At 39.7% G+C, this 27,276-nt stretch overlaps 2 protein-coding genes across 6 annotated transcripts; one reads left to right on the top strand and one right to left on the bottom strand.

Moving 5' to 3' along the window:
* Positions 1 to 4: 4 nt before the first annotated feature.
* LOC148412978 (serine protease HTRA2, mitochondrial-like) lies at positions 5 to 5,139 on the top strand. 4 transcript variants are annotated; one of them, XM_088432622.1, is made up of 8 exons: positions 5 to 204; positions 546 to 1,000; positions 1,689 to 1,893; positions 3,069 to 3,263; positions 3,361 to 3,393; positions 3,523 to 3,800; positions 3,908 to 4,003; positions 4,364 to 5,139. In XM_088432622.1, the coding sequence occupies exons 2-8, from the start codon at positions 555 to 557 to the stop codon at positions 4,527 to 4,529; spliced, it is 1,419 nt and encodes a 472-aa protein (XP_088288748.1). In that variant the 5' UTR covers positions 5 to 204; positions 546 to 554; the 3' UTR covers positions 4,530 to 5,139. The 4 variants fall into 4 exon arrangements, with proteins under 4 accessions (XP_088288748.1, XP_088288747.1, XP_088288746.1 ...); XM_088432621.1 differs by lacking the exon at positions 5 to 204 and adding an exon at positions 392 to 447; XM_088432620.1 differs by lacking the exon at positions 5 to 204 and adding an exon at positions 409 to 478.
* A 162-nt stretch (positions 5,140 to 5,301) lies between these two features.
* Positions 5,302 to 22,331, bottom strand: hif1aa (hypoxia inducible factor 1 subunit alpha a). 2 transcript variants are annotated; one of them, XM_088432619.1, is made up of 15 exons: positions 22,015 to 22,331; positions 12,858 to 13,048; positions 11,497 to 11,648; positions 11,219 to 11,303; positions 10,701 to 10,810; positions 10,058 to 10,260; positions 9,824 to 9,930; positions 9,565 to 9,712; positions 8,257 to 8,561; positions 7,968 to 8,167; positions 7,167 to 7,286; positions 6,834 to 7,090; positions 6,654 to 6,753; positions 6,477 to 6,564; positions 5,302 to 6,385 (listed from the first exon to the last, which is right to left on the bottom strand). In XM_088432619.1, exons 1-15 carry the CDS (start codon positions 22,044 to 22,046, stop codon positions 6,222 to 6,224), a joined length of 2,262 nt encoding a protein of 753 aa, XP_088288745.1. In that variant the 5' UTR covers positions 22,047 to 22,331; the 3' UTR covers positions 5,302 to 6,221. The 2 variants fall into 2 exon arrangements, with proteins under 2 accessions (XP_088288745.1, XP_088288744.1); XM_088432618.1 differs by lacking the exon at positions 22,015 to 22,331 and having other exon boundaries at positions 12,858 to 13,158.
* Positions 22,332 to 27,276: the final 4,945 nt, after the last annotated feature.

The raw sequence follows: 27,276 nt of genomic DNA, 5'->3' as shown, positions 1-27,276 counted from the left end.
ATCATGTGCAGTACTACTGAACATTCATTGATAACTACTTAGTAATAAGTCTGCTTCACGCAGCAACCACTCTGATAGGTTTCAAAATTTGGATTAATGTGAAAAAGGAAAATCAAATAAATTGCAGGTAGAGTCGGTGTTTTGTCAGATTAAGAAAAACAAGATATTCCCAGTCTGCGCAGTTGTCTACAAGAAAGATTCAGAGTGAGTATAATTTTTCTGGACTATATTTATTTTGTTCCCCTGTGGTGAATCTAAAATGACGATTGAGAAGTTTATACATTTGTGAGTCCAACCTGGAAAAATGTACTACAGGAACTAAACTGTATCGTGTGCCCCTTTACCCCCGTCCAGTTGGTGGCAGTATTGTACCTTAGTTTTGTTTTGTCAGTCGTCGTTCGAAGAAAAAGAAAACGAAGGGTCATGCTTCCGGGTGGAACTTATTTGGTTTGGGTTTTTTCTCTTGTTCCATGACAACGTAAATACTAATGATAATTTCGATGAATTCTTTCTGTATAAATCATTGTCATTTCCTCTCCGTAAAGTGATGCAGTATGGCAGCAACCGCGGCTGTCGTCCGTCGGCGTATCCTCGCAGCGTTAAGGACATACATTTGGAGAACTCAGGAGATAACAGACAGTCGCCGGGTGTCAACGATACTGACATCATCCAACCACGGGGGATCCGACGATCGCGCACAACTGGACCGAAAGCCTCCAGCGTGGAACAAGGGAGGTGGACGCGACCGTAACCATTCCCGCTTGTTCCACTCGTTGTCCGTGGGCTTCGGACTGAGCGCTTCTGTAGCGCTTCTGCGCGATCGCGAGGACGGCGGACCTGCAACTGACCCCAAATCACGCGGGGTACTTGAACGCCTCTTACCGTCAGCTGACTGCGCTTCTCCCTTTAAACCCGACACTCCACGGTATAAATACAACTTTATAGCAGATGTCGTGGAAAGGTCCACCCCAGCGGTCGTCTACATCGAAATTGTGGGAAGGTGGGTATACATCACTAGTTATACATACGTCACTAACAACCAACCGAGACTATCGACGCACTCAGTTTACACTAGAAAAATCAAGCACGCCACCAAACAACATTTTCTTATAACGTGAAATCTGCTGGGTTTTATTTGAACACAATGCCAGTATTCTATCATAGTGATGGAAACGAGTAATATTTATCCGTAGATGACAGAAGGTAATAATTACTACATTTTATATTCAAGATCATTTTTATTTCCTTGCAATATATGTAACTGGCGTAGATGGATAAGCAAAGACAAATGGTTTGTGTCAAATAAATAATAACTCTGGCTACACACTGCATTGAATGGAGAACAGGATAAGAATAAATCATGATGCGCAAGAAGACGTGACTAGCTTGTATATTGTGGACCCCATTTGCTTTTGAATTGTAGCTTTTGGAGGACTTGAATAATTAAGACTTATTGTCATGCTTACATTTTCCCTGACATGTGTCTTCAAGTTTATGTACTGTAGGTATTACACACACAGCTTTCTCGGGTACTTTAGGCACAAGGAATTTAGTTCAGATAAGTCAATGTCAAAGCATTGTGTTTGAAATGTTCTGTATACAGAGTTGATCAAATGTTGTCAGACTTTAGGATTGTGTGAATCTTTAATGAATATTTTACACCCCCACCCACTTTTTTTTTTCAATAGACACCCGTTTTCTGGGAGGGAAGTGGCAGTGTCCAATGGTTCTGGTTTTATCATCAGCAGCGACGGCCTTATCGTGACCAATGCTCACGTGGTGGCCAACAAGCGAGGGGTCCGCGTCAAGCTCACTAATGGAGATATGTACAATGCCACCGTGCAAGATGTGGATCAAGTGGCGGACATCGCCACCATCAAAATCTCTACAAAGGTGAGCACAAAGAGGCGCAATACATTTCGCATACCCATAGTCACGGAAAGTAAATATTGGATCACACTGAAAAATTGTTAAGAATGGTCATTGTTTAGGGGGTTTTATTTTTTATTTTTTGCATTGAAAGTAGAAAATCTCAGGAGTCCTCATTTTGTGCTCCGTTTCCTCTTATTAATAAGCTGTATATACAGTAATTGTTTCTTACTTGTGTTCATTAGCAATCATAGTGATTGATTATTGTGGTGCTGTGTTTCTTTGTTAATCATGAGGGTTGCGTTCCCCAAAATATCTGCAGTAAATAACATTGGAAAAGTAGAGATTGAACTTTCCTTTTTAGTTTTTTTTTTTTAAAAAAAAATCATAAAAACGATCTTTTTTGTCTTCTCTGACTTGAAAGGAAGAAAAAAAAATCAAGAAAAATGGCGACAGAAACACACAGTAGAAATAATGCTGTTCATAAATGAAAATTCGTGATACAGTGAAACATCAATAATTGAACTGTTGTAGCAAGGGAACACTTGATTTTTATTAACATTTTTTTCACAAGTCAGATTTATTATTTCCATTTTATTGCACATATTGTTATTTTTTGTCAATTTATTAAGAATCAATGATACACACTTTGCTAACATATGCTTACATAGCAGTAGAGTCAAAAATGCACTTTTTATACGTACCACGGGACGGTAGAACTGTTAAGACCCTCCTTCAGCACTGGGTCATTTCGCAAGTTGTGTTTCTCGTTTTCTCCACAAGGAGGCACGTTTGAGCTATAAAAGTTTTATGTACTGTATTACGTAACGATACTACTGTGCCAAACAAAGTCCAGCAAAGTTCATGGCACAGTATTTGCTTTCACACACCACCACCCGAGAAAAATATTTGTGTTATTTTTTCAGTTTCTGCTACTACACTCAGAAAAATCATCCTAGGGTTTAAAATGTGCTTGAATTAAGTGATTTAAGTTACTTAAATTAAGTGGTGTCAACAATGGTCAATGGGTGCACAATGTTCTATTACAAGTGGTTCTCAATTTGGGGCGCTGGGGTTAAAATAAGCCAGAACTTGAGAAAACAATTTGCAGCATTTTTGTAAAGTGCATGCCTACACAGGGGTACCGGCAGTAATATTATGAACATTGTCTGACCATTATGTCTCATGTTGACCCACAGAACCCTCTACCCACACTCCCAATCGGCCGTTCATCCGATGTCCGCCAAGGAGAGTTTGTGGTGGCCATGGGGAGCCCCTTTGCATTACGGAACACAATCACATCAGGGATCATCAGCTCGGTGCAGAGGGGCAGTAAGGAGCTTGGCCTGGCCAACCCAAACATGGAGTACATCCAGACCGATGCGGCCATCGATGTGAGTCTGAGCTACATGTAAGGTATATTTCTGTCTTTTGCTACCTATGTGTCTTTAATGCTGTATTTTCTGTTTGTTTTTTTTTTGGCTTTGCAAGTTTGGCAATTCCGGAGGTCCTCTCATCAACCTGGTGAGTCTGTGCTATCATCAGAACTGGGTGGGCAAAATGTCGTACGATTCACATAGAGGACTCTGGGCAAGCCGTATCCCAACATGATTCTCATCTATGTTCTACATTTTAATCTGCATATTTCCTCAGGATGGCGAGGTCATTGGGATAAACACGATGAAAGTCACTCCGGGCATCTCCTTCGCTATACCGTCCGATCGCCTGAGAGTGTTCCTTGAAGAAGCTGCGAAAAAGAAAAGTGCGATTATTATTTCCGTGCCTCTTGCACGGAAAAGGAAACGGGTCATGAAAAAGGATAGAACGCTGACACGCCTTGTTGTTCCAATATTAATCGTAGGTTCCTGGTTTGGCGTGTCTGAAACAAAGCGGCGGTACATTGGCGTCATGATGCTAACACTGACACCGAGGTAGCTTTTTAAGTGCAGGAGGAAAACAAACAAACAAAGAATCCAATCCGGTTTAACTGTCACCTGAAACTTTTTGTTTTGTTTTGTTTCATCCCCGGTGCCATTAGCATCATTGCCGAGCTGAAACTGAGAGATCCGTCCTTCCCGGAAGTCACGCATGGAATTCTGATCCACAGAGTGATCGCGGGCTCCCCGGCACACAGGTGAGCAGAATGAGTGACGAAATTGCTTGCCATGTACTTTGCATTCTACACATAATTAAAAAAAAAGAAAAAAACGGAAAAGAAACCATTTTTGTCCATACTGTATAATGTGTTTAGGGACCAGCATGATTAGAGGAACATGGCAATGCAGGGTCTGAAATCCGGGACCATACCAAACAAAAATCCAACATCTGTAAAAAAAGGACTGGAAGCTGGCCAACCTAGAGAAATACTACGGAATTAAGCGTCTTAATTTGCAATAAATCAATACTATTTCAAGGAGCAAATTTAGTTCAATTGTTACTGTCGTGGGGAAATGAAATAAAATTTCAACTTTTACTCAACTACTGCCTTTTTCAGATCTGGGCTGCTACCAGGAGATGTTGTGCTGGAGATCAACCAAGTAAAGGTCAACACCTCAGAGGAGATCTACCAGGCTGTGCGTAATAGTGATAAGATCACCATGGTGGTGCAGAGAGGAGAAGTGCAGCTTCAACTGCACATGACTCCTGAATACACAGAGTGACAAGCGGCCACATCACATCCGCTCACAATTTGACTCGACGAGCATTTTAATCATGTACTTGAGTTCAACTGTGAAACCTGTTTGTCTTCACGGGTGCCTGGAATTAAAGGGGGCGTAATGGCAACTTGACTAGAATTACCATTACGATCGTTTGATTTAACCCTCGTGCGGTATTTTGATCATTTTGTTCCACATCATTTTCACAGTATTTTAGCCAAGGGATGACATACGCGTGGTACTGTGATGACAGAAATATTTGTGACATGTTGTCAACATCTGGGTGAAATTTCTAGTGTTTTCTTTCGACGCTTTCTTTTTGATGTGAAATGACTTTGATGTAAAACTCAAGGGGTTGAACAAATTACCGCACAAGGGTTCATATTTTGTATCTATGGAGTGCCTCCATGTCCAACGAGTTTGAAATTACACATCAAGTCGTGTGAACTTTTTACAAAAAAATGGGGAGTGGGGAATACATAGTAAATGTTTTCAGATTTTTTTCGGGTGTCTGTATTTGTTTACTTCACCCTTTACCAGTGCTTCTCAATTATATTTTGCCAACCCTCCCCCAACGCGCTGACTATATAAAGATTATGTAAGTTTACCTAAACCTGTATCTTTTTTAACTAACAAAAGAAAAAAGAAATATAAATCAACTTTCAACAACTAATATTTACAATCCAGGCACTACTTCATAAAACATGTTAGATGATAAACCCTCAGGACTGGAGTGACGCCTGCGACGTGAAATAATGACACATAGAACAGTAACTATAAGACAGCCATTTAATGTTAGACGGTAACAATAAACATGGTATGATTGAATACGTGATCAGTTATACAGAGTAAATTTAAGAGCGATGTTGGACAAATCACCAAATGATGACACGGAAGTCAAACGCGGCCTGTTGAGATCCCCTTCTTTCGGTTAAGTGTACCACCCGGGTCATGGCTGGAGAAAAAAAGCGACGTGAAGCAAAGCCAACCCAGTTCCATGTTTCATTTTGACAAGAGCTGAACATGAGAAGCCATACCAAGTGAATTTAGTTGGTATACAGTACATAGAATAACACACTTACAGTAAAGTGACAGATGAAGTGGACTGCTACACAATTAAACGTGGTCAAAGACTAAAAAGACAAGACAGCGGTTAAATGGAGTCAACATTCAAACCACTGTAGGCTTAGACAACATATTTAAATTTGTGGACTACGCATGTTGACGCATACAAGTATGGAAGCAAATAATGAAAATGTTCAAATCCCATTAAAACTAGTTTTAAAAAGGCTTAATATATATATTGCTGGTAATAGTTTCTTTTTTTAAGAAAATATAAATTGTGCGACTGAAGCTTACAATACACTGCTGGCAGTTGCGGCGGATTCTTGGTGACCTGCTGGAAAAGGTCATCTGAGAGGCGCCATGTGCTGATAGATTCCCAGGAAGAGAGAAACGGAAACGAAAAGAATCAAGCAAGCGAAACCTCGCGGTGCCGGAATCCCTCGTAGTATAACCCGGACGCTGCTACGGTGTTTGTCACAGTGGAATGCTATGGATTTCACGTCATGTGCGCAAACAGCAGCCAAACTTGATTTGGACGTACTCGAGATACATAAATAAGATGGCGTCGACGTAGGGCGGCAGGAAAATGAGAGAAAGGACTGTAGTGTCCGGTCAAGTCCGGCGGCGGACTCAGTTGACGTGGTCCAAGGCGCGCAGAAGCTCCTCCCCCTGCAGCAGATACTGGCGGCCCTGTAAGGGAGCGTTGACTTCGCAGTCGTAGCGGGTGAGCTGAGGCAGGTTGAAGAGGGCCCTGGTGGCCTCCGACGTGCTGCCCAACAGGCAACTCGCCAAATCTGAGTTGACGACACAACGGACCGCGGCTCGTATGAACAAGGCAACTAAAGCCACCCGTGGAGTAAAACCTACAAAAGGCGCTCGATTCACCTGAAGGCAGGAGAAGTACGGTTTGGGTTGGGCCCAACTCAACTTTCAGTTTCTTTCCTTGTTTCTCCTCTTCCTTACGCAACGTTTCCTAGAGAAAATGTACTTTTTACTTCAGGCGGAAGAGTCGTCCCACGCAAGTCGCGTGAGACCGCACTCGTGTGAATGCTGTGACGTTACCTGGCCGACCAGCTCCCGTATGTCATCCAGTTTTCTTTTGCGCTGCGCATTTTGTGCTGCCAGCGTGCGAAGGGACACCTCTTTGTCCAGTTGCGGCGTTCTGAGGAGCAAACGTGACAAAGTAGCATGCGAAAATTGGGCCTCGGGCTGAGCGGTAGAAGCATATCGCGGGACCTCTACCTCTTAACGAGGACGGGGGAAGGAGGGGGGCCGGCGAGCGGATCGGCCGGTGCCGGGGAGGGCGTGCCACTTGTGGGGGCGCTGAAGGGCAGGCCAAGATAGTTGTGGAGATCCTGCGTGGCACGGGCGGGCGAGCTCTCGGGGGATTTGACGAGTCCACGAGACGCCGGCTGATCGGGGCTCACGCTGCGCAGCTGGAAGTCGTCGTCCATGGGGATGTAGGGAGCGAACATGTCCAGGTCCAGGTCCTCCATTGCCTTTTGCAAAGAGGAGCATGCCATCATTTTGTCTTCAATGTTTTTCAAGAACAATCATTAAGTAGATCATCATTACCTGACTGGTGAAGGGGGTCTTGGGTTGCGTATCAATGGCAAACAGCTTCTCCACCAAGTCCAGTTTAAAGTCGGAGATGTCCGGGTCCATGGTTAGGCAAAAGTCCGGCGGAGGTGGGACCTATAGATAGAAACGCGGAAGTGGGTAAAAGCACAATTATAACATGGACAGGTTATCCAAGTCTCTATATTAGCGATGACATCTCCGGTACTCCTATACACAATAACATAACACATCATAGACACAGTCTATATTTACTCGCTTGTGTTGGGACCACTAACAGTCTGCATTATGACATCCATTCCCCGGACTGAGCTCTTTTGCATGCAGGTTGCGCACGCATTTGACAGAGTACTTATCTGCATCATAAGCAGAATCAAGCAATTTTTACCATTAAAAAGAATATAAACAGGAGGAGGTATATGTTTCAGCTACAGAACCAATTCATGCTTACCATTTGTTATCATACAGTACAGAATCAATCAAGATTTTGTCACACCAAAGTTTGAAAAGAGATAAAAAAAAAATCCAGATACTGTTTTCATGTTTTTTATGGATCTTCTTTGTAACTGCAATAGAGTTAGATTTTTTCTTTAACCATACCAAGTACAAAGTTTGAGCAAAAACAAAATCGTCTGAAATACGTGACAAGAAGTGAACGTTTTTGTCACAAACTCAAGCATCATTCTTTCCCAAGTCCTGTTCGTAAACCGACCCGTTTGTGAGCTGAGGCTCACTGTATGAAAATCCTGTCCCGATTCCAACAATAAATTGATCTAAATAAACTTTTGTCGGCTTTACCTCCGCTGCGCCGTTGCTGGTCGTTGACGTGGAAGCCGGTCCGGCATAGCTGTCGCTTTTCCCAGTCGCGGCCGCGCTGCTGACGCCGAGGGGCTCGCTGGGCGGCAGAGGAGAAAGCGGCAGCGCCAGCTTTTCACCGGTGGCGGGAAGCATCACGTCATTATAGAGAGGCACGTCTTTCAGCAGTTGGATGTCAGAATCTGTGGTCGAGGAAGGCGCTGCGTTAGGAAGCGAGCGTTGCAGACATACGCAGTCAAAAGGACTTCCAAACGCGCGGGAGGCCACAGACCGGGGCAGCTGAAGTCCAGGGAGATGATGGTGTCTCCAGCTGCTGGGGCCAGCAGAGTCAGCGCCTCGGGCTCTTCTTTCAGCTGATCATACAGGCTACTCACGGGCTTTGGCTCCAGCGTTTGCGTGAACAGCTTGATCACATCCAACTCTGGGGTCTTCTCGTCGTTCTTCATCAAGGTCGGGGACTTCTCCAGCGGGCAGCTCTGCACGACGGTCTTTTCTTCTTCCGGTTTCTCTTCCTTCACACATTTTACATCTTCAGTCTGCTCCAGGGACAAGATCATTTTCTCCTCCTGGATGCCACTGTAGGAGAACGGATATGTGAATACCCCCAAGACACAATTCGCTAATCACACCTAAAAAAAACATTGTGACAATAATTCTCTACAATCTCCAATAACTTCTTCTGAATAAAAAAAAATAAAAAAAAACACAACGTGCCTAGAGAATTAGGTTTGAGATAACATGTGAAATTCAACAAATTTACATTTAGACATAAAAGGTTTCTGCCTGACACCAGCAATATTCACCTTTGCGACTGTGAATTCTGTCCCGGACTAGAACTGCACTAGTCATGCTTTGAGGCCTGTTCTGTGAATCTAAGATGCCACTAGATGGCGCAAAATCTACAGAAAATGTAGCGAATAGACTGAAGGACATTTGCTAAATTGATACATCTGGACAGTCAAGATGCATATGATCAAGTAAAAGTTATGTTTAGCTTGGGTTGGTCAGGAGAAGTCAAGTGAGTTTTTGAAGCATACCAATTCAAATAATGACAATTTTTTGGGGGGCATCAAAAATTATAAATTGAACATCGTTCTGGGGTGATGTCACAATAATGTACTGTATAATTCAATCAAATATGTCAAGTTCGTTCCTTATTCCTAAATTATCTCTCTAAATAATATCTGTAAGCTTTTTTCAGTTTTCTGAGCTTGGTCATGGTCACAGGGCTATCGTTATCTGAGCCTGAAGGCACATTATGTCATATTCAGTTGACGGCAAGTGGAATATGATGAACGTGAAAAACACTTTAGTTAATAGACAAAATCCTAACTTTCTACTTCTGAAAATGGCTAAATAAGTTTAGTATCTCTTTAAGGGTAATTGGAAGCAAAGTCTGTGGTATATTTACAGTTTCAACTTAAAACTGGCAAATTTAAGTATTTTTTGTGTCAATTACTCACATTTTTAAAATTATATTTTAATAACAGGCAGCACTGAAAATGAAATGTTTTGTTACAAACAAAGGCTATTTATTTCTATATGCGGGATTTATTGAAACTTTGAGAGCTCTTCGTACCTGAGAACAAAGTTGACACAAACCACACATTGCGGCTGAGAATTCTTGTTATTGTAGATGACGGTTGCTTGTGTTTCCACCCACACAAAACCTCCTCTTTTGGCCAGCATCCGGTATTGGCCTGTGCTGACCTGGCCCTTCGCAAACACTGAAACAGATACAAGCGAGCACGTTTATGATACGCAGCTGGCCAAAAGACTGCAGCGGTTGTACTTCGGTTTCACCATTATATACAGCCTAAATTGTCGATCATGCTTACAGTTGTGATGAGTCTTGGTCAGGTGGTCTGAGTCCAGCGCATGATAATACTCGTATACAGAACGATCCAACAGGTCCTCCGGATCATATCCCATAAGCTCGGTGATCCTGGACGAGCATAAAAGTCAAAAACCTACATCTTGTAGTAGCCACAGTGAGAAGAAGGCGCCCGAATGGCTGCGCCGGGAATGACAGGCAACCGGGGGAACTATGACGCCGGATCGCAAATGCTCACCTCTCGTCACAATATGTGAACTTCATGTCCATTGTGTGGCGGCTGAGAAATGTCTTGGCATCAAGAGGGACCTCAATGTTAGAAGGGTGTGGAATAGGATCACAGATCAACACCAGATAGGGAAGCGGTGGCTCCTTGTGGTCCTTGGAAGTCTGCTCGTTGAGGCCGCCGTGTATACGCACATGCCCAGAGCAGTGGAGCACCTGTAGACGGAACAGTGGTACAATCTGTAATAAGATTTCCTATGATCTAGGTTGTTTGAAATGAGAATCTTTGCTGATGCATCTCCTGAGAATAACTGAACAAATTGTTCTTCATAGTGTTAAAATCATATCATCAAGCACTCCGGATGTATTGGAGGTAAACAATCAGGTCTAAAATTTAAATTCTGGAATCATCATGATAGAAAACGCAATCCAAACTCATTCCTCGCATGGTAAACGTCCTTCGGAAGGGCTCGAGTCAGATTAACCCGCTAATGGCCTATCAAATGTCGACATTTGTGCCCCCGTACAATTCAAGACTGACTGTTTTGAATCATAATGAAGTATACTGACTAATGGCCACTTTGCTTTGAATAGGTTATTGGGTTACGAGTGAAGACACTTCCCAACATGCACTTTAACTTTAACCCTTCCATTACCTTCCATGTAGCAGACTTGACATTGACAGTGCGGCCCCGGCTAGTGAGCGTGCACTTCATCCGAAGGAAGAAGCTGCGCTCTGTGTTTGGTTCCTTTGTCTTTTTGGAGCCTGAAATGACATCAAAATGAAACAGTCAATTCAAAAGATGGATCTTTTAGCATTCAGAATTGAAAGTGCTAATAGTAGAAACCGCCGGTGTTTTATTTAGGATGCTTTCCTTACTTAAAAATGCAAAACAAATGTCACTGGTATTATTCATCCATTCATCAGTTATTCTATTCAGACCAGTCAGCAATCACTCAGAGATACTGTATGTAAATAAGAAATATGTACGCTAAAATGTTTTGAGACTGTGTCAAACTGTAGGAAATCGGTGGAGGAGGTGCAAATGTACGCCATGCATATCTATGTTGAAACTCAGGAATGTCATGGTGATACCGCATAATCCAATGCTGTTGCAAAAGAAAGTTCACATGCACTCGTCCTTGTGAGTTATGATGATAAAATGCTCCATACCTGTTCTGTGAACCAGCATTTCTCTCAGCTCTTCGTGGTCACAAGGGTGTGCAAAATCAAACACGCTGTGCCCAGTCAGGTCAAACTGCAGAAGCCAGAGACACAATGTAGGACACGTCAGCATTTTACGCACTGTTGACTTGCATAACCCTAACTTCATTTAATAGCAAGTATCAGTAGAAGAATGTGCCCTTCATTCTTTCTAAAAATACGAACAAAAGACACAGAGGACTTTCTCTCCACTCCACTTAATGCTGACATTTTCAATTCAGACTTGCCTGCGCCAGGCCGAGGCACTTGTTAACATTCTCCGAGAGATAAATCATGTCGCCGTCTTCTGACAGCACCATCAAAAAGCCCTCCAGCGCTTTTAAGTAGGAGCTGTTCAGGTGTGTGTCCAACTCGCTCTCCTCCTCTGCCTTCGGCTCATCTGGAGGGACAGATAAGCAAAAAATGAAATTAAAGCCGCGACCGGGCTTTTTGCCTAAATGGGAATAACAACGATGCGCTGTATAGGACATTTCAAATATGAAATGCTGTGCAAGATAGTTGATACAGCTGTTGTTACAACTGATGATTTCTAATTTTTGGCTTAGGAAGGCCTTGAAGTTCCTTTTGCAAGATTATTTAATTTAGGTAATCTAATTTCATATATTTACTTAAGCCACAGATTTGTTTGCAGTGTTGTTTAGTTTGTTTGACTTCTTACTGATTTACAGTACAGGCTGCAACTTATGTGTTTATGTCACACATGTGGGGCAGAATTATGTTAAGGTGCATGCTTACCGCACATGCACGCCAAAGTAATTAGTAGGGTACACTTGGAATTGTGGGAAATAAATGACCTCCCTTTGCCATTAGATTTTTATACATAACTCTTCTGTTGTATAAATGTTTGTCAATCTAATTAGTATTTTATCGCAGTGGGTCAGAAAGCCCCTCCGTCTAAATATTAAAGTGTGTCCATATTATCGTATCCGTATGAGGATTATGTAGTCTCAGACCTTAAAAACTCTTGGACAATCGTAGACCATAATGTACAGTAGGACTGTTTTGTTTAAAATAATTTGCTGTTATGCTTCGATGCATAAGGAGCTAGTCAGCTACGAAGTTATGTTTGTTTACCGATTCATGCCCGTCCGTCCATTACACTGCTGAATCAGATCATATTTTGATTTGTTGCATCATTCATTCCTAAGATCTTTGAATAAGAGTCTGGGGGAAGATGATGCAACCAAATCGTATGCGTTTGTAAAGTATGAAAGGCTTTTTGTCTGATCGCCATAAGGGCAGACTTTGATGTGCACAGCGGGCTCCAAACAATTCAAATAATGACAGTGTATAAATTACTTTTTTTTTTTGCATCTAAATTTAGAAATTAAACCATTTTTGGGATGATGCTGCATTTATGCATTCAAAAGGTCTAATACCAAGTTGAACAATGTGGCGTAGGGAACTCAACAATTGGATTTGCAAACCCCAAGCCCCCCCCTTAAAAAAAGTTAATTTGATGATGCAAGGACTCCAATCACCAGCAACAATCTGATCGTCCCTGTAATTTTCTCCACTGGGACTTCCTATAATGACAGCAATTATTATCTAAGCATTCCTGCAAGCATTTGAACCACTTGCAACTAACCAGTGCCGAGCAGTTTTCTCATGCGCAGGTAGCTGATGGTGAGCCTCATGACGGAGGCCTTGTCGAGGCTGGAGCTGACGCTATGAGGCAGCGGCAGCTGCTCAGCCAGCTCATAAAACACCTCAGACTCCTTCCCACGTCGGCATCGCGCCGCATCCCTTGACTTCTCCTTCCTTTGCTCCGAGCTCACCCTGCGGGAAAACAGTGAGGATAAGTCAGTAAGGCCAAATATTGCCTCCAAAGTGTCAAGATGCACAACAAGCGAAACCATCTTTTCACACTGAAGCTAGCTTGTGTCTGAGGAAAAAGGGGGTGGGGGGTGGGGGTTAAAAAAAACAAAACAAAAAAAAAACCTCGCGGCCAAGACAATCAGGATCACAGTCAAACTCATTCTTATTATTGATTGGTTTGCAAAGGAGTATGCCTCCTAACAGTGATTGGCTTAGATGTGTTGTGCGTCACCAGGCAAAAGTGCAACACTTATCATTTGGATTAGGAGTACAATTTAACAAGCTATAAAAACTACAGTAAAACCAGTACCATTTCACAGACCATAAACACTGACCACATATTTTTTGCTACTATTAACAAGCCTCCATCATTGCAAATGCAGTTCAATGGCAGTACAGAAAAATTGGACATGCATCTCATATTTGAATTTTCAAGCTCTTTAACAAATAAAAACAAAAAAAGGGAAAACGCTTGCCTACCAACAATAATCGCTCGTGAATCGGCATTGTTTTGAGTAAATTGACTTGAAATTGGATTCATAAAATATGAAGCATAAAGTTGACATCTTTTGTGATTGTTGTATTCAGCCATGCAAACGGTACATGGCAATGGCGTGACATCATCTTTCGTAGATGTCTCGGTGACTTCAAACTTCGACATCTCCAATTATTAAAAAGATTGAAACGCTTCGCCTCATTTGCCGAAACTATTTCTTCCTCCTTACACATCTCTTTGCTGTTAATATGAGATGATGATGTATGCTAGACCACATTTACTTATTTCCATAAACACTGCAGCGTGACGTCATTTTTTGTGCATCTCACTGGACACCGTACTTTGTGTGCATGCGTGTCACATTACGTTCTGTTTACAGTACAAGTCACATTTATTTTTGTAATTTGAATAAATGTGTTCTAATGCACTTTTATATATCCCATGCACGCATGTGAATTAAATACGCTGACACCAGGATCAAATATTCATATAGAACAGAAAGCAAATGGTCCGTAATCAACACAACTCAGAACTTCAGCATGTTTACAAAATAAAAGAAAACATGCTAAAATACAAAACAATGCATATTAACTCCAAATTAATTCACAAGCACGTTAGTTACGTAAATGTAAATGAATAAAATTACTGTCTGTATTAAATAATGTTAAAACTATGACTGATAATGCTCCCGATATGCTTGCAGTTGCACGTTTCATGCTTTGCCCATGCTCTCACTTTAGCTGCTCACTTGAAAAAGTTTATTACCTTATTATAAATGTATCGAAAAATATATAGCTAGCTACAAAGAGTATAGCAGTTGTCTGTGTGCAATTTTTGTGGGAAAAGGCATGTTACCTTTTTAACCATGTTTAAAAAAATAAAGTAGCTTGAACAAGTATGATAATTCTTCTGAGTGAAGCTATATTGTCAACATTGTTGACAATACCATTGACAAATATTTACACAAGACTGTAGTATATCATTATGTCTCACATAACACTTTGACACTTTCAAAGTTTGCTTTGTCAACATCACATCTAGTGCATCCTGTTGAGCCTGGAAGGGATCTTCTCTCAGTTGCAGTCCCTTCTAAAGGTTTCTTATTTTCCCAGATGGGGTTTTTGAGTTTTTCTTTCGTCTTCTGGGAGCTTTGTTAAGGGGATTGTCTTGTGTATTTGTGATATTATGTGATATGCTATATGGAATTCATTTTTCACAAAAAAATACAAAAAAAAAAAAACTTGACTTGATCATATTTGAATTTAGGGAAACATTCAAATTGTACTCCATTTGTAAACAAGGATTCATTAACTGAACAGTGAACACTATCTAAATTCAACAAAATACATGGTTGGATATGAATATTTACAATCTCAATTCTATCATTACAACGCCAACACTTTTTCAAGTGATTCAGTGGTGCAAAAAGAAGCCGAGCAATGTTCCTTTGGTAGATGGGACTCTCACTTCCAGTTTAGATAATCTAATAATCTAATCACGTTTCTGACAATGGCCACATGATATGAGCACAGGTACCGCCACACCAGCAGCTGTACTAAAAGAGGGCATTATTTCATCATAAAGAGGGCAAAAAAAAAACTGCAGGCGTTTTCTGACTTCAAAGAATATTCCACTTGCCTGTCTGATTATCGAAAGAAAGAGAAAACAGCAGTCCTACTAAGTTGTAATAACATAGTTCGTTCATAATCAAAATATGCCCCAAAAATGGCATAGTAACAAAACACGACGCCACGCCGACGTCAGTTTGTGACGCAATACTTCAAAGTGGTTTATCGACAGTCAATAAATAACTCAATATGTCTGGCACCTGTCCCAATGCAGTTGAATGTATTGCAGACAACTTTCAATGCTATGCCAGCCGGAGATGAACCAACTTTGAGGCCATACTGAAACACATTATATGCAGTCCCAGCCATAAATAGTGTGAGATTAAAAGGTTGAAACACGAAACATAGTGTACAATAAGTCTAAGTTTGACTACTAGCATTAGCCACTAGCTCTATCCATGTAGATGCCGACTATTTATATTTATTATTTATATTTACTTTAAAATGTTATCAATTTCACATTGCTAAACTTTTTAACATCAACACTTGTATGGCAATAAAAAAAGGTTTTTCTTGTCACGAGTGAATTTGGAACTTGTTCAAAATGTCATTAGGACAAGAAAAATATTTAAACTGTTTGAGAATATTTTAGGAATGTTTGACAAACATTTGGGCCCTTGAAGGAACCCTGAGAAATCCTTGAAGTGAATGAGCATTTGCTACCTTCACAACAGTGATATAAGGGCACTGACGTTAAAGTAAGTAGTAGTAGTAGTAGTAGTAGTAGTAGTACCACCATATTTTACACTACTGAAGACTTGCATAGTTAATAAAGGCTTTATGATGCAAAATTCAAAACCCCAAGATGCTGCCTCAGGGAGTTCCACTGTTTTTTTTTTGTCTTATAAAACTAAGAAACAAAAATACAGTTTACTTACACTGCTTTCCCTCTATATCAAATAGCGTAAGAAAAACAGTCACCAGCAGATATGAACATTTTCCCAGGGGTGAGGCCAATGTTACATAACAGTACTCATGTACATTCAGTTCTCTGCAGTTCACCACGATAAAATACAACACGGTATGGCGTCTCTTTATAATCCTTGAGTCACTTCATTCTTTCAAATACAGTATGGACAAATAATACTATGACTGATTATGTATAATAGCCACAAACAGATGTGAACCAGTGGACGGTGGATTAACAGTGAAAGAAACCATAATGAAAATCCCTGCAGCCATTTGGTGGATTCTGAAGCATTTTGTTTTGAGAGACTGGCACATTTCATTTGTGATATCAATATCAGCCAGGGCTGTTTGGTTTAGCTTTAAGCATTGTCTAATATATTACAGTATGAGATTTTTGTATTTTAGCACCCGGAACTAAAAGCTCTTCGAGAAAACCAGAACATGGCCGAAAATGTCAGGCCAATGAACCCTTCTGTGACATTTAAAGGAAGCTTGATGCAAAACACAGCAAGTGATGACAGATTTCATTTTCCCACTTTCTCCAATGAAAGCCAGACTGTACTGGAAAGAGATGTTTCATTGTGGTCATAAGCATTGTAGACAAGGATTTAAAAATAAATAAAAAATGCCGACCCTAATTGCAGCCTGGGAAAAAAAAAAATAAAGAGGATTGACTCCAAGAAAGAAGGGGGGGGGGGGGGGGGGGGGGGGGGTTGCAGTGACTGCCAGTACTTTGCTTTCAAAACAGGGTGCCAACATTCCATTCACTCAGTGTTCTGTTCACTGGTTGCAAGTGTTCCTCTTGTGCTCCTCGTTTTGAGGGTGCTCAGACTGAAGACAAACAACAACAACAACAACAAAAAGAGTATTCAACTTTAAACAGTAGCCTATAAGCTGCAATTTGCAAGTGTAGAAATGTATAGTCATCTTATAATATTTTGGGGGGATTTGAGGGCTCTGACACTTGTTGCTTGAACACTGTTCAGCAATCAAGCATAATCACATGTTGGGTTTGACTTCATTTCACCAATCAAACCCAGCCATGTGCCCACACAATCACATGGTGTTGTCGAAGTTACACATTTCCGTGAGGAATTTTCAAAAAAGTTGAAGAATACACCAGCATGTGAATATTAATTTTAAAGAAGAAAAATACCACTGGCCTCACATAAACTCACAATGGTTGAAATGCAACTTTTAGAAACAAACAAACATAAAAAAAAAGCCAGTTTCTCACCTGATTCCTAATATATACAGCGCTAGTTGTCAATTGAGACCCATTTTGAAAAGAATACATCTTTATTTATTGCTTTAGTTACACAGTACTTGGAAGATGACTTAATTTGCACAATTTGGTATTTTTTCCTCTGGCAAAAAAATAACCCAATCTTACTAATGATTCAGTACTTGGGTAGTTTTTCATTCAACAGACCCATCCCTAAAATGAATATTTAAACCTGTAACATTTTAGGCAAATTGCACGCACTTTGGTTCATGGCAGTCAATCGTATTGAGAAACATACTGTACCGTCACAAGCCGCGTCTTGCACAGGTTTGTAAATTATTAATCAAATAAAACTGCATTCTATCACTGAATATTATTTTTTGTCTTAACATTTCTTGAAGGGGGCTGATTTTAAAGTGCTCCATTTTGGGGGGGATAAATGTTACAGTATTTATATGTAATGAAAAAAAAAAAAAAAAAAAAAAAAAAAATATATATATATATATATATCTTCACTATATGTCAGTTTTATAGATTGATAGGAAGCCCATATTATTTATACAGTTGAGGTTATTAACAGCTAATTCAGTGACAGACGTTTTTTTTTTTTTTTCTGAGTATGAAATGTCCGCTGCATACATAGTTAGCAGCCAGCGCTAAAACTGGAGACTTGTAGTACATCATACAATTGATTAGTGGCTTCTTAGCATCATAATCAGTGACTGAATATGATTTTATTAACGTTGGTGTGATGGTATTGGTAGCTTTTTGGTGTGATGGCAATACAAAGTAAGTCAGTGTTCCCTGAGTAGAATACAAAATGGAAGAATTGAGGGGACTTGTGAAATAATGAAGTTTGGGTCAAATGGTATGCGTTTCCGAAATTTGAAGGTGTTTTTTTTCCCACCAAGTTTCCAACAGGCAATACAAAACAAAGTGTTCCAAAAATGCCATTTTCAAAACCAAAAAAGCCTCAATATCTCCATGATGCTTCGTTTGATTTTCAAAATGATGAGATGTACTCATGTTGAAGAGGGCTTTCCGAACACTCTGCACGTTTGACAGATTTGATTTTATTTTTTATCTTGTCACATTATCTGCTTGGAGGAATTAGAAAAATGATCCTAAAAAATGACACCCCCCCCCCCCCCCCAAAAAAAAAAAAAGCCAAGTGGCACAATGAGGAACTTACTTTTATGGCACAGTTCTACACACACACATCTTCAATGGCAATGTAAGCTCATTAGGCCGGCTGGCATTTGTTGACAACACAAAAGACTAATTTGATTTTAGAGACACAAAGACAGCTCTCTTGAGGGAAAAACGCGGAGGTAGATTGTATAGTTCAGACAAGCCGACAAAAACAAAGAAGCTCAGGGTGTTGGTTAATTGAAATGACCGGAGGTGGGATCGGAAGGTTCTCACAGGCTGTGTACAAGTTGTAAAAGCTGATATTTTATCAACTGGTTTTCCCAGTTAGTGCCAAAACACATACACACATGCTGTTCACTGCAAACCACTTGTTTTAAGTGCTGATTCAAAGCATGTGTCATACAAACAGTAAGAAAAGAAGTTTGGCCATATGCGAAAAAAAAATATTACTTAGACATCCACATGGCTGGCTTGTTTTGGCTTGTAAGATTTGAAAAAAAAAAGACAAATAATACAACACAAAAAAAACATAAAATGCAAAACAAACATAAAAATAGAAAATGGAAGGTTTACAAGGTAAAACTATAGGAAGCAAGAATTATTAAGACAGACTTCTTCATTTTGTGAACATGAAGGACAAGTACTTGCATACCTAAGCTAAACTTCGACTGCAACACAAATTTGGCAACTGCTTCTGACGTCAATCCTGGGTGATTAAGAGATGAGGCAGAAATAATACCCACAGTAGCACTGTGCAACATAGCTTGCACCAGACTGGGGAAACAATGATAAAGCAAATAACCAACAATGGGAGAGAAAAAAAAAAAGCATACATATTATTGTTCAAAAACTGGATTTCTAAAACCAAGATAAATATATATATATTTTTTGTTTTCATATATATATATATATATATATATATATATATATATATATATATATATATATATATATTTTTTTTTTTTTTTTTTTAAGTTTTCATTGGGGGGGCTTTTTGATTGTGTAAAAACAAAAAAAAACAAAGCTTATATGTTTGGAAACATGTGCACACCCTCTGAAACAGGGATGCGGCTGTTCAAAATTATACAATCACATTGAAACTCCTGTTATGTTGGAAGTCAGCACACACATGCTGCTAACCCCAAAAAGGATTAGTAAAGTTATTTTAGTAGGCTTTCCTGACTTTTTTTATGGCAGAAGCATGCAGGTTTTGTGCCAACACTGACTAGAATTTGGAATGATTTGAAATTGCCGTCACCTTGACTGAAAAAAAAAATGGCACTTGTATCAGCTTGATACTGGTAAATTTGTAAGATATTGAAAGCCAACTCAAACACACTTTTGTCATCCTGGTTACTGTCACTTTGAGTCAAAGCCTCTGTCGAATGGTGGAGAAAAGGATAGGTCGCCTCTGTGCGATGTTGTAAGCAACGCTCTTTAGCATTCCCTGCGTGTGGCTTTTTGTTAGGTTTGATAGGCAGCAAACACAATGTCAATAAAAGCTACACAGAGCTATGTCTAAGCTAATCACTAAAAACAGATGGAGAGCAAACACTACGTCACTGCACAGCTTACTGTTGGACTTGTTGGAACCCAAACATCCATGGATTGTTGAAATGCAGCTAGGGTGAATCATTTGTTTTTATTATGGTTCTTGAAAACATCTTTACACATTAACTCGTTCAATGCAAGACATATTTTCACGATGATTCTGGCCAGCCAATACCAGATAGTGAAGTATCAATTTTATACTTAAGTATCTGGAAATTAATGTACTTAAATATTGATTTAAAACTTCTCGGACTGAATGTCCGGACTCTTAAAAAATAAAACGTGAAAATATGTGCCCGGAATTGAATTAGTTAAAAATAACAATAGCACTAATATGCTTAGAATGCTGCCTTTATTTAACATTTTACACACGCATGTCAGCGATTGAACCTTTAAAGCATCACGATGAAATGTCTATAACCCTAATAACGGTGAGAACAAAATGTGACCAACTTCACGAATACAATAGATATCAATATGCATCAGAGCTTTTGGTCAAAAAGTAGAAAAAATATTGACACCACATTATGGCCAATCACTTTTTTTTTTTTAAATCATCTTTGAAATTGATTGAAATTATTTGTTTGAGGCTGCAACAACAGATACATTTAGAAAACAAACAAAAAAATAGATTAACTGTATCATATGGGAAATGCAAGAAGTTGTCAGTATTGGTGGGAAAAAAACAGTCTATGTGCATCCCTTGTTGTCACAAATACAACAAGGTCATAAATTGTTATAAATGTATGCAGCTGCTTCAATGTTGCTGTTGGCCTTGTGGTAGCTTGCCTGACCTTTCAATGTTTCACCAATTTCGGGGTCTTGTTCTTTGTAATATCGCTGTTTTCTTTGCTTAAGGGTGACCCAGCTCCATTGTAAGTGTATGACCTGGAAATTCTTTTGTATCTTTGAGCAACAATAACCACATCCCTCTTTATAAAATAGTATGCACAAATGTGCACTCAAAACATTTTTTGCAATGAAAAGTTTTTTGAAGATTACCAAGAAGTGAATGTGTTATCTTGGTCTTATGTTGTATGTCAGCACGTTGTTTGCAAAATACACATTGGATTATCAAAGAAGTAATTTGACCTGCACACGGAACACGACCGCGTGCCAAATTTCAACTTGGCAGCAATAAGGAACAACAACACCAAAGGGCATTAGACAGCAATAACATTACCTCAGTTGGATGAGATTTTTTAAAGGGACAAACTAAAGAGCGACAGCCAACTTTTCTAACATTATCAATTGTATACGACACGTAAATGGAGACCAAAACAAACCCGATTGAATCTAGTGCAACGTTGCAAGATCTTGTTCATTTGTGCAGGACAAACATTAAAGGAGTTCCCAAAGAAGCAGCAGTTGATTTCCCAAATATTGTCATATACAAAGTACATGCACATATTCATCTCTAACAGCAACACAATTTTACGACTGACGCGTGTCAATATTTAATGCGCTGTCACTAGTGTGAACGTACTTACACTTAGCGACTGACACAACCATAACCTTGAGCGACCCTATTATGTTCCCAGACGACTGCTTATACATATTTAACAAGAAACACGCAGCAGTGCTCACAACAAATAAAGGCCATCAATCGCTACAATATTAAACCTTGGCCGCTAAGACAAATGTGCTTCGAAAACTAAAAAAAAAAAAAGAACTGAACGAAAGATGTCCCTTACAAATTACATGGATTTATCTTGATTACACACGGTTCAAATGTGTGGAAACAAAGTAACCAAGACCAACAAAGGAGCGTCGGAAGCTTGCTAAATAAACGTCGCGAGGCTAGCTAGCTAAGTTAGCCATTAGCAATCAAATACATGATGTCGTCGTAAACGCAGGAAGAGTTCGCTCAAGACCTTGTAATTCTGTCGCGCTGATTAGAATATTCATAAGGGCGGACGAGTATTTTGACAAGTAAGCGCGTGGCCAAGCTCGGCGTCAGCGTTACCTTTTCTTTTCAGGTACAATTCCAGTGTCCATTTCAGGACTGAAGCACCCGAGTTGTGTCGCCCGATCAGTATCAAGCTGTCTTCGTCGCCGTCGACGAAAAATACCGAACACCAGAAAATTCCCGTCGATATGGGTTCCGCGCTTCTTAAAATCTTTACGCGAGTTAACGGCGTGCGTAAGTTTTCGAGGAAACAAATCTTCTCTCCGTTTAAAGACAGGTCATTCGTTTGTCCGCAATTGGCAGCGTTGCCACGCTGGAAAACTGGAAACTGGAACTACACAAACCCAGGATTACTCACTTCCCCCCCGGGGCCGCGGGGACGCGCACTCACATGATCAACCCCTCGTGGACGCGCCCACGATATTGTGTTTAATCCTAGAATACAGTAATTTCACAACAGCGCCGGTGTCCTCCCATCACGATAAACTCCAGGATTTGATGACATTTCAAAAAGTTAATTGATTTTATGTCACCCGCTTGTAATTTGTGCGCAGAATTTCAGAATCTCTCAACGTACACGCAATTTTGTTAAACCTTCAGACATGTTAGGGGAGTGGTCACAAACATGGTGCCCGCGGGCAGCAGGTAGCCTCACGAGTAACCCGGAGGCCCATTCCGCAATTGCTAACAAGCGATAGAACATTGTAAATTTCTATCTCACAATAATTAACCTATAACAATAACATATTATAATACGTATTAAACCCATCATATTACTCAGTACCGAGGAAGAAGCTCTCAGTTTCTAAAGGTTTGCTGATACCTGTTCAAAAGGAAGAGAGGAAAAAAAATGAGGCACACAACTCAGCAGAAATGTCATCAAATCCTCGATGCAATTTTTTGTTTTTTTGGAGTGAAACTTGATCCTTGCAAAAATCATTCTCACAGTTATTTTAGCCAAGGGATGGCACACGCCTTATCGTGTGATGATTAAGGGGTCATGCCATGTTAAACTTTGACGTGTTGTTGCCATCCAGGTGAAATTTCATCATCCTAGTGTCTCTTTTCACTGCTCTACGTTTGATGAGAAATGCCTTTGATGTAAGAATAAAGGATTGGACAAATACCACATAAGAGTTCAACCAATGCAATATATATCCAAGTGTTTCTTTTTTAATAAATGGTACACCCCATTCCCACATGCGCGTCATTCTGCGAATATCGAGAATCCATGTGTAATTGAGACCCATACAAATGCACAAAAACAACTTGGGAAAAAGGGATAAACTCTTCAGGAAACCGTTAGCATTTTCCACGAAGAACGCTGCTTGTCTCACTTTCAAAAAATATTTTTACTTACTGAAAAACTTTACTTACTGAAATTACTGAAAAACTGCATGAATATTGTACCTGTCAACTGGAGCCAAATTTGTTTAAGACCAGTGAGTATAGCAGCTAACACAAATATTAGAATGCTGATTGATTTGTTACTTTAATTATGGCGCTACTCAAATGAAATTAGTATTTTCATCCTATGCTCTGAATTGTAAATTTTATTTAGCAATATTTTTTAAACTGTTTCAACATTGATACCACAAAATACCTAATCTCATCGCTTTTTTCTAAAGTTGTTGATGCTTAAATTGACTTCTAATTCTATAATAATCCGCAAAGGTTTCCTATCGCCTCCTCCATGTTAAATGTGTTAAAATTCACACTTTCTCTCCATTTTCAGACTTGGTTTAATTAGGAAAAGTAGCACTCTACTATATTGTGCTGATGCAGTAATAGTAAGAAGTAAAGCCTTTTTGCTGTGTTTTTTTTTTTGCGTCAGTTCAAAGGGTATTGTGCTACTCCTTTTGATGTGCCTCCTTAGTATAATACAGATAGACGCATACCAAGGAGAGCTTCACAACTGACTCAGTAAACTGCAATATTCGTCATTTTTTGTAACAATTAAAGAATATGTGTCTGTTGGACTTGTTATGTTTTTCTTTGTATACGTCTTGCTCATTGCTACTTGAGAAAATTCCAAGATTTACAAGGCTGTTACTTTTGTGAAATGTGCCAACTTTGAGCAGTATAGACACTGAATAAATCCATCAATATTTTTTCATAATGATGATAACTTAAAATTTAAGGAAATTTAAAATGAGGAAAAAAAGCGGTCAATTGGATGGTGTATCTAAACTTTTGACTTATACTATATATTTTACAACGAGATTGCTTTACAAACAACATGGAGTTGTTTTTGTTTTGCATTCTCTGGAAACTTTAACTGGGAGTACTGCTGCTTGTTTTGACGCAAGTTGTTTGAGTTAACTGACACCATGTGGAGTACTCACAATTGGTGCTTGCATATCAAAGCAAAAGCAATAAAATAAAATGTATCCAGTCATTGACTTAATCCCCAATGGTTAAATAGCGTATTTAGAGCACAAGTGTTTTGTTAGCTATGAATGGATTACCGCTTAACCCCTAGCGGCTGACGCCGGAGGACAGCCATCTTACGTTGCCACTTTTACAAACTCTGTTATTACAATGTTAAAAAAGCTGCTCTCTCTGTGCGCTTTACACTAGGATCCCCGTTATCCCCGTCGATGGCTCCTCTCATCAAAGAATGCTTCTAAGCTTCACGCAAAAAGCTTCACGCAAGGCGCCAGTCTGCGTTAGTATGGAAAACCCAGCTATTTATGATCCAAGTTTGAAGCACTGTATGTTTTCCTCGGATGTTTTTCCACATATTGCTTTTAAATGGTTTATTGTGTACCAGGAAAAGGAAGACGGCCGCCCCTGCCTTCCCTTTAACCTTGCATCCCCTTTAGACAGTGAGAAAATACTGCTGTCGATTCCCGTTGCTCTGCTCCATGTATAGTAGTAAGTGACCATTGATTATTTGTACATGTTTGAACACAGCACTCCAAAGATTAGTCATTGGCTGCATTATGAAAATAACTAACTAGGTATGCCTGTCAATGATCTCAACACAAGCGGATTACCTATTAAAGGTTACCCAAACATGTTAGTTTACCATCAGGCTTGTGTTTTTAAAATGAGTGAAGTACAGAACAAAGCGGCTCTTTCTTTAGCGTTGAATAGAAAACGATTTTCTGAATTGATTATTTCACCCTTTTTAGATTGCACAGCTTGTTTGAATAATGCAAGTCACGTGAATGTCATTTTCTTAATTTTCAATGAAGACACCTCTTCTTTACATTGTTTCAAATAATTATACAGTATATGTAGGATTTTAGGTTGAGGTTTGAGCATGTTTTCTTTCTCTTTGTTTGAATCAATGTTACAAATCTCAGATAAGTGATTAGAGGGTGCTTGATGTGATCTTCAATGTTGTTTTGAGTTTAAAGTCAAATCACCCTGTTGAGAGGTAAAACCTCCTGAGCTAAAGGCTTAATATCCGAGATGATGTCTTCCCTTCTATTGGCATTTATTTTCCAGCGGTTTTTCAACAGTTCCTGAAAGGTTGAGATCAATATCTTTGTCCTAAGGTGCCGGTTGCTATGGATCTTTGAAAGCCATCTGTGCTAAAACGTACACACTTTTTTTTTCTAAAGTAATGATTTCAACCCAGCAACGTTCAAAATACTGTGTTTTTTGTCCATTTTCGAAGTAACCTCCATGTAGTATGAATGAAGTTAAGTTTAGAATTCAGATATACTGCACAGTACTGTACGGAAAAAAAAATCAATGTTTGTTTTTGATCCATGAGGACGCCTTTTCCATGTGGTCACATTTGATAATCCATCATGCATTAGGTCCTGGTACGAAAGGTCTGAGATGATGAGAAAGTCAAATTACTGTTTGTTCCATAGAACTCCAGCTAGCATACTGTACAATGGTTGGAAAATGCTGAGTATGAGTTTTGCTCCTCTCCCCTCTGTTTACAATTGACGTAAGGAGTCTGACAAAAAGCAAAATAATGATTGCAAATTTTTTTCCATCGTCTGCTTTTGGGGCCAATGCACGTGGGACCGTCCTGATTCAATTGAGCAGCGCAAACAGACATGCTGGCAGCCATCCGTTTGTCTCAGTAATGACATTTGAGACAAGGCTCTTAAATCTCTTCTTCCATTTCTACATTACCTGAGGAAAGCTGCCAAAACGGGCCGCATAAATGGCTAAAGAAAACATCAGACAATTTAATCTTGCCTCTCATTCGTTCAACTGTGCTCACCCAATATCGTGGACACAACAACACAATGCCCTGAATATATCGATGAGCCCTTTTGGTCAATCCATTGCTTGCCTTAAATTGATTTTAGGGTAAGTCTAAGAAAACAAATGCAGGGGTCGATATGAAAACAATTACAAGTTTGAAGTTACAGTTCTGCTGCCTGCATTAGTTAAGGTCAGCAAGTGTCAATAAAAACAGTCGAGTCGCACGCTTAGCTTTATGAAAGGCAAAGAAAAAACTATTACATAGAGCTTGCGTAGTTCCAGCAGCTTGTCTTGCCAATGAGGAAAAGTGAGATAAGCTCTTCTCTATTAGAATGTTTGTTAGCTATAAGATGCGCTAGTCACAAATCTTATTCAACAGTTGAGGTGTGCTTCAAGCCATGGCACGTCTTGGAGCCACTTTTCAGGAAAAAAAAATGTTCAGCTCAAGTTCGGTTGTTATCATGGATTAAAGTTAGTTAGGAAACACAAGAAGTAAAGAACGCGACGTCACACATCAGTGATTTCTGTCACACATGCGTATCAGTGATGTGTATCCCTGTGTATAAACACAGGACTGAGGCAAACAGACAAAATTGCAACCATATTCAAAAAACCTAGCAAAAAACAACATGAAAGTGCTCAATGTCGGGCCATCCAGTCTAGCCCCATTGTGTCAACTAGCAGATTTGAATTATTTCTTCTTTTTTTTTCTTAAAGTTTGCACCCATGTCGTTTTGGTGATCGGATATTTTTTTTGCAGTGTTTTTTCCTTTTATAGTCATGTTTTTTGTTTGCAGTTTGTTTTCATTTTTGGCTTTTTTTGCACTTGTTTTGTTTTCTTCCATATTGTGATGGCATCTAATTTTTCCGCTCTTTTTTCCGTGTTAGCATTTTTGTTTGCAGTTGTTTTTTAGCCTCGTTTCTGTGTTTGCAGCTTTCTTCTAGTTGCAGTGTGTTTATCCCTTTAAGCCACTGGACAAGGCTATACAATTGCCTCATGGCAGGGGGTCAAAGATAAAAAAACGCAGGCTTCCTCCTTCCTCCCAAGCCAACGGGAAGAAGAGTTGTGCTCTTAACGAACGGGACATGCAGTCCATATCGGGTTCGGGTTCATCATGGGACAGCAGCATTGTTTAAGAGTCT

The sequence above is a fragment of the Hippichthys cyanospilos genome, chromosome 14, assembly GCF_059441005.1.
Source record: "Hippichthys cyanospilos isolate Australia breed blue-spotted pipefish chromosome 14, RoL_Hcya_1.0, whole genome shotgun sequence".
Lineage (NCBI taxonomy): Eukaryota > Metazoa > Chordata > Actinopteri > Syngnathiformes > Syngnathidae > Hippichthys > Hippichthys cyanospilos.
The sequence above is the reverse complement of the archived record's forward strand: the minus strand, read 5'-3'. Positions and strand labels throughout refer to the sequence as shown.